This window comes from Macrobrachium nipponense, chromosome 37 (assembly GCF_015104395.2).
Source record: "Macrobrachium nipponense isolate FS-2020 chromosome 37, ASM1510439v2, whole genome shotgun sequence".
Lineage (NCBI taxonomy): Eukaryota > Metazoa > Arthropoda > Malacostraca > Decapoda > Palaemonidae > Macrobrachium > Macrobrachium nipponense.
In genome coordinates this window covers 63,386,401-63,393,722 of record NC_061097.1, presented here as the reverse complement: position 1 = coordinate 63,393,722, position 7,322 = coordinate 63,386,401, and the positions used below count along the sequence as shown (strand labels likewise).

Here is a 7,322-nt window from a genome sequence, read left to right as displayed (position 1 = left end):
ATCACGAGCAAGAGGACAGAGAGACTCTTGGAGAACACACTCAGGCAAATTCTGGTCACATTCCTGAGAAACCACGACAGCATTTTCCCTGCGTCCCTCCCCAGAGCCGACAGTTCAATCACTAGCTGGAAGTACCATCGAAAGGTGAACCATTTGGACGCTGATGCATATTCTTCTTGAGCCTGGAACTGTCTCCGTTCATCCAGTGGCGACAGTGGTACTGGAGCTCTTGACACTGCAGACGAAGATGAGGAAACAGTCGATCGAGGTTTAGCCTGAGTATCTTCAGTGCTACGACGCCAGGGCAGGTCTGTTTCGTCGTCATCCTCTTGTTTAGTCAGTAATCCTGAATCATATTTAGCTGGAGCTCGGCCAGTGCTAGGATGCCAGGGCAGGTCTGTTTTGTCATCATCCTCTTGTTTAGTCAGTAATCCTGAGTCAGATTTATCTGGAGCTCGGCCAGTGCTAGGACGCCAGGGCAGGTCTGTTTCGTCGTCATCTCTTCGTCCTAGTCAGTATCCTGGAGTCAGATTATCTGATCTGACTCGGCCAGTGCTAGGACGCCAGGGCAGGTCTGTTTCGTCATCATCCTCTTGTTTAGTCAGTAATCCTGAGTCAGATTTATCTGGAGCTCGGCCAGTGCTAGGACGCCAGGGCAGGTCTGTTTCGTCATCATCCTCTTGTTTAGTCAGTAATCCTGAAAGTGGTTTATCTGGAGCCGGGCCAGTGCTAGGACCCGAAGCCAGGTCTAATATGATCGTTGTTACTGAGTCAGCTTTAGCTGGAGCAGGGCCAGTTCTGGGACGCCTGGACAAGTTTGTTTTGGTGTCTTTCTGGTGCACACTAGGCGCCATTGGCCCTGGCTCTTTGGGTGGAAATGCCTTCTTTGAACTCTTCGGATCAATGAAACGGTACCTGCCGCAGGTGCATTTGCCATGCCACTTCCCATACCTCAGTTGGTTCATACAAGAGGAACACAAATTGGCCTGAGTGTTTCTGGCGATAAAGACTGCTTTGCTCTCCTTGTCCAGTTCCTTCTGTGGGTAGATCACATATCTTGGAGACTTCATCTTCAGTGAAGATTCAAGATACGATGTCTTGTGGATCAGCAGGCAATGTCTCTCATATATATGGATGACCTGCACCTCCAAAGCAGCAAATTTATGGCAATTTTTCTTCTTCATTTTTAATCGTGTAAATCAGAAGGGAAATTCCGGAAACGGTAGGAACTTTGAAACTTTCGGGATAAAGATCTTCGGCCTCTAAGTTCCCGGAAATCCAATAAAAAACAGAGGTTTGAAGGATTCTGTTTCTTACAATTTCAGGGATCATGATATTCTGAAGCAATGATTGTCTTCGTAGTCGAGACGGCTTTGTCGTCTAAAGCTTTACCAGTACTGGAACGCTTTCACTAATACGAACAAGGATACATGGTTGAATTTAGACTTTTGACTAAACAACGTGTGTGCTTTTCTCCGTTTTGTAAGAGTTACGCTCACGCTCACCTTAGTGTATTTATATATAGGATTCCAAGCGCTTTCGTCTTTACTAAGACATTGTCAAGGAGCGTTCCTTGACAATGTCTTAGTAAAGACGAAAGCGCTTGGATTTCTGCCTATCATTTTACTGTGGTATTTGCTTGCTTAATGAAGTCTCGTGCATATATATACATACACATATATATCATATATATTATATATATATATATTTATATAAATATATATCTATATATATTATATATGTATATATATATATATAATATATACATTTTAATACATATATATATATATATAGATATATATATATATATATTATAATATCTTATATATATGATATATATAGTATATTCGTATTATATTATACTATATTTCTACATTTAATCTACATATACATTATATACTATATATATATATAATATAAATATAATATCGATAATATATATATATATGTTATATATACATATATTATCTGTATGATAGAATCTATATCTATATATATATATCTATATTATCTGTATATATATATATATATATATATATATATATATATATATTATACGACATCTCTATATATTACATGTATATATACATATATATATACATATATATATATTATATATATATATATATATATATAATATATATAATATATATTAGTATAATATATATATATATATATACGTACATATATTATATATATATATATATATAAATACTAGATATAATAAAAAAATATATATATATATATATATATATATATATATATATATATATATATATATATATAGTTTTTATTACTGGAATACATTGGAAAAGCTAGCACAGGGAGTTCAACGCTGCTTAGCGTTGAGTTGTTTTGTGAGAGAGAGAGAGAGAGAGAGAGAGAGAGAGAGAGAGAGAGGAGGTTCCACAAACGCTTCTTTTCTCGAAATCACCAACATATAGCAAATTGTAAAAATGGAGAATCAACATCAATAATGAGTGCATGCTTTGATTTAACACTCAGCCTAGGGAACCCATACTTATCTCATTATATCATCGATTCTGCCTTACATCAGCATTAGTACTCTGTTCCAGTTGCTCTTTTGCTACTTGGTCTGGATTCCCATCGCGTTGTCAACCCAGGATACTGGATAGGTGCCCAGTTACATTGTTTTGAAAAGAAATAGCTTACATATAATACTGTTTGTTCAGATCTTAGATGTTCTTGATTAATAATAATACTGTGATCTAAGTGAAGTTCTTGAACACTTATGCAATGAATAAGATACATTGGTACCGTACCATTAGTCTTGTGTCTTATTTTGACTTCTGTCATTACCGTCACAAAAGAGACAGTCTATCTAATTTGTATCGAGAACTCTGGATACATAAAATGTTCTGTTATGATGGAAAAATATCTTGAGACAGAATTTCCAGATCACTTCTGTTATGTAACTGGACTGGTTTCAGTTGGGAGAGCTCTTGAATCTGCATTGGGTGCACAAAGAAAATTACCCAGTTCTTTCTATGGCTTCAGTGATCAACTGATGTCTCCTTCATAGTCTCCTGTATAGACAGCAACACCAAGTTATGTATAACGAGTAACATAAGAACAGGAATGGAATCATAAGGAGGTACAATGCTTGCTATTTAATTGCAGAATGAATTACATTTTAATCTTTCAGAAAACATATCTTAAGGAATCACAAGAGTTTACAGTTTATGAATATCAAGTTATGATTGTTAATGAATGTCAGTCTTAGTCTTCTTAGAGCAGCCTTGCACCTCTAGTGGGAGACAACGCCACTTTCTTTCCTCTGGTTGCAACGGTTAGCCTGCTGCATGTGGATTCGCTTTTGGAGCTCCTGAAAAAGATGAGATCATAGGTATCAAAATCATGACTTCTGAAACAAGAATCATTGGGATAGTATTCCTAGAAATACGCAACATTCATTACGATGCTACTTGGACTAACCTCTTAGAGGGATTTTCATTTTATGAGCAGGCGATGACATTTACCTATCAAGTCTGCTCAAAATCACTCAAGAAGAGGGACTAAAAGGAATGATGATGATAACAAAACTAGTTTTCTGCCTCATACGCAAATGATAATGATCCAAGAGGGCATCTTAAATGCGTGGTTTTCAATATTTTTGCTTTGACAAAAAAAGAAAAGCACTAAGGTATTAGTTTGAGGAGTTAAAATCGTCACCTTTGTTTTCTTAAGTTCACAATATGCACAATCATTCCCTTGACCCCATTTTCCCTTTTATATAAGGTTCCGAATGATAACAGTAATGATTAACACAAAGATAGATGTCAAGATGGAGAGAGTATGAGAAATAGAAAGCTATGCAGGACTGATAGAGTTTAGCGTATTTAATGGTATGGCAAAAAATCTCTTTTAAATCACAATCACAGAGGTTCTTCTCATAATAAGCATAAAAGAAATAAGAATCTTTCTTACCATTACCGTTACCGTTGGGTTTACCAACAGCAGGGGCTACAGCTGGGGCTACAGCAGGACTGTTTACTGTGTTGTTAGCAACAGCAGGTGCTACAGTAGTTATTGTGTTGTTACCAGCAGCAGGGGCTACAGTAGGACTGTTTACTGTGCTGTTAGCAACAGCAGGCGCTACAGCAGTACTGTTTATTGTGTTGTTACCAGTAGCAGGGACTACAGCAGGGGCTACAGCAGGACTGTGTACTGTGCTGTTAGCAACAGCAGGGGCTACAGTAGGACTGTTTTCTGTGCTGTTAGCAACAGCAGGCGCTACAGCAGTACTGTTTATTGTGTTGTTACCAGTAGCAGGGGCTACAGCAGGGGCTACAGCAGGACTGTGTACTGTGCTGTTAGCAACAGCAGGGGCCACCGCAGGACTGTTTACTGTGCTGTTAGCAACAGCAGGGGCTACAGCAGGACTGTGTACTGTGCTGTTAGCAACAGCAGGGGCTACAGTAGGACTGTTTTCTGTGCTGTTAGCAACCGCAGGTGCTACAGCATTACTGTTTATTGTGTTGTTACCAGTAGAAGGGGCTACAGCAGGACTTTTTACTGTGTTGCTTGCAACAGCAGGGGCTTGAGCATCACTTCCTCCTCCTTGGCCATTTCCCTGGCCGTTACCCTTACTGTTTCCCTGACCGTTACCCTGACCATTTCCCTGACCGTTACCCTGACCATTATTCTGACCATTACCCTGACCATTACCCTGGCCGTTACCCTGACCGTTATCTTGACCGTTACCCTGGCCATTCCCCTGGCCATTACCCTGTCCGTTACCCTGACCATTACCCTGACCGTTACCCTGACCATTACCCTGGCCGTTACCCTGACCGTTATCCTGACCGTTACCCTGACCGTTACCCTGGCCGTTACCCTGACCATTTCCCTGACCGTTACCCTGACCGTTACCCTGGCCATTACCCTCGCCGTTACCCTGACCATTACCCTGACCGTTACCCTGGCCATTACCCTCGCCGTTACCCTGACCATTACCCTGACCGTTACCCTCGCCACTACCCTCGTCACTACCATGACCGTTACCATGGCCATTACCTTGACCGTTACCATGGCCATTACCATGACCATTACCATGGCCGTTACCATGACCGTAACCATGGCCGTTATTTTCATGGCTGCCTTCATAGCTTCCTTCGTAGCTGCCTTCATTGCTTCCTTCGTAGCTGCCTTCATTGCTTCCGTAATGGTAATCCCAGTGACCATGACCGTGATGGTGATGGTGATGGTGATGGTGATGGTGACCATGATGGTGACCGTCACAGTGACCATCATCAGGGCAGTGAGGATTCACACAGCAATGACAGAGGTCATCGATGCATAAGTCCAGGACCTCTCCGCCACACACGTGGGGACCATCTCTTCGGAAGCAGTAGCCTCCAGCAAATGCGCATTCGTACGTTGTTAAGCAACCTTCGGTCGTCGAGGGAAGAGAGAGAGCAGTGTTTGTCAGTACTGATGCTTCAAAGTTACCACGTGAATGATTAACTTCATGCTTATATATATATATATATATATATATATATATATATATATATATATATATGTGTGTGTGTGTGTGTGTGTGTGTGTGTGTGTGTGTGTGTGTGTGTGTTGTGTGGAGGGGAGACTAGTGGAATGAGCAATCTGTTACCCAATTTTCGCCCAGGACAGAAGAAAATGGATGGAGCAGAAGGAAGAAGGAAGAAAGTGAAGATGACCTTAACAGAATCCACAGACCTGCCTTTTCAGGGGAGGAATGTTCTAAGATTTGGGACAAACAGTCAAGACCCAGGGCAAAGGAATTAGCTGGAATGCAGGTCAGGCCAGATGGCTTGCTACTCTTTCAAGATGGGAGAGTCCTAAAGACCTGAGGAGGACGAGCGGAAATACTGGAGGGGCAACTTTGACTAAGGGTAAGGAGTGAGGAAAACGGATATCGAAATGAGTGAGTTGAATGATAGGGGTCCATTTTGCTGAGTGGTTACGCAACAGTTGCTTCCTAGGCTAAGTCAACACGAAAGGAAAGGTCACTATCCCCACCCCCTGTAACTATATTAGAGGTGGAAATCAACAACACACTCTCACTTTAGGAACGAACTCAGGATTCTCAAATGAAAGAAGCCTTGAAGTCAGTTGGAATCCAAGTACTTCTGAACCTGGGACAGGTTGCCATCTGCATACTGGAGAGTTGTACCCAACTTCTCGACCCATCACTGATGGCATTTCACTTGCAACTGCATCCACCACCTTTCACTTGAGTCCTGAATTCGATCCTGATGCGAGTTTGAAATTTGCATTGAAGAAGGCAACGGAAGATTGTCCACAACAACTTTTTTAATCTAAAATGACGACTGTGAAGATTTACTCACCGTACATGCAACAGGTACAATTGGTGCCAAGGCAGCTAGAGGGGTCGAGAATGCCTGGGCATTGGCAGGCATTTTCAAGATGGATGCATTGCCCTCCGTAATACTCACAATTTGGTAACCTGGCACAATTCCCATCATCTGAAAAGTCGAAGAGACATTAGATGAAACAGAAGCAATTCAGGATGTAATGTACTACATTATATTTTATTTAGAGGTATAATTGAATATATATATATATTGTCTGCTTTCAGAAAAAGATTCCAGTTTTTATAAGCACAAGGCAGTGTATGTTCATTGCATACAGTATTTTAGTCTGCTTCAAACAACCATTTGCAATTGTACCAAAAACGAAGTTATCAGCGATTTTTGAACTAGAAAGACCAATTTTTCAAACTTTTAATGACTTGAAGAGTTGATTAAAGGAAGTCACTCACCAGGGACACAGCAGGTGCAAGATGAAGAGCCGCATGCGTCATAGCTAATTTCGGTACAGGTCCCGGAGTCCATGCAAGTACCTCCAAGTGCGTCACACTCGGGAGTTGCTGAAGTACATCCTGAGAATGATATCATTTAACAGTAGCAGTCCTCCTTTACCTGCTTCATGGCATCGAGTGAAGTGTTGAGAATATGAGCACTACACGAAGCCATGTCAATATGGGACAGAGAAGGAGTTTCCATATAGCACGACCCCAATTTCGAAATCTGTTCAGAAAGTGCGACAGCGTCAAAGTGTCCCTCTCTGAATCTCTGTCATATTTCGTGGAATTCATTCCGGGAATGAGTGACTGAAATATCCATTAATGAGTCGACTGTGAGAATGCGTGTTGATTCCTGAATATTGAAACTTGGGAGGGTTGAGTATATTTGATACGACACCCCAACATCCCAAGGTGAGAGGTAAAAACCCATATGGCATTTGTAAAGGTTCTCACATTGATCATGTCTCAGTGTTAGTAAGTAAAAAGCCAGAGT

General features: G+C 40.9%; 2 protein-coding genes across 2 annotated transcripts in view; both read right to left on the bottom strand.

Annotated features, from left to right (window-relative positions):
- The window catches only part of LOC135209276 (uncharacterized), a 1,487-nt gene extending 288 nt beyond the window's left edge, over positions 1-1,199 (bottom strand). The window contains exons 1-2 of the mRNA XM_064241984.1: positions 573-1,199; positions 1-482 (exon numbers count right to left, since the gene is read on the bottom strand). The exon at positions 1-482 is cut by the window's left edge and continues 288 nt beyond it. Of these exons, the coding sequence (XP_064098054.1) occupies positions 1-482; positions 573-1,184 (1,094 nt within the window). The 5' untranslated portion in view covers positions 1,185-1,199. The remainder of the gene's footprint in view (positions 483-572) is intronic.
- A 1,917-nt stretch (positions 1,200-3,116) lies between these two features.
- LOC135209275 (uncharacterized) lies at positions 3,117-6,931 on the bottom strand. The gene is made up of 4 exons (XM_064241983.1): positions 6,785-6,931; positions 6,351-6,488; positions 3,949-5,412; positions 3,117-3,346 (listed from the first exon to the last, which is right to left on the bottom strand). The coding sequence occupies exons 1-4, from the start codon at positions 6,918-6,920 to the stop codon at positions 3,312-3,314; spliced, it is 1,773 nt and encodes a 590-aa protein (XP_064098053.1). The 5' UTR covers positions 6,921-6,931; the 3' UTR covers positions 3,117-3,311.
- Between the last annotated feature and the right edge of the window lie 391 nt (positions 6,932-7,322).

What these genes read in the sequence shown, in the direction of transcription:
- LOC135209275 (XM_064241983.1), bottom strand. Translation starts at nt 6,920, where the DNA reads ATGATATCATTCTCAGGATGTACTTCAGCAACTCCCGAGTGTGACGCA. An exon ending in TTGCACCTGCTGTGTCCCTG is followed by an intron (nt 6,489 to 6,784) that starts GTGAGTGACTTC and finishes TCGACTTTTCAG; the next exon opens with ATGATGGGAATTGTGCCAGG. An exon ending in ACCCAACGGTAACGGTAATG is followed by an intron (nt 3,347 to 3,948) that starts GTAAGAAAGATT and finishes CATCTTTTTCAG; the next exon opens with GAGCTCCAAAAGCGAATCCA.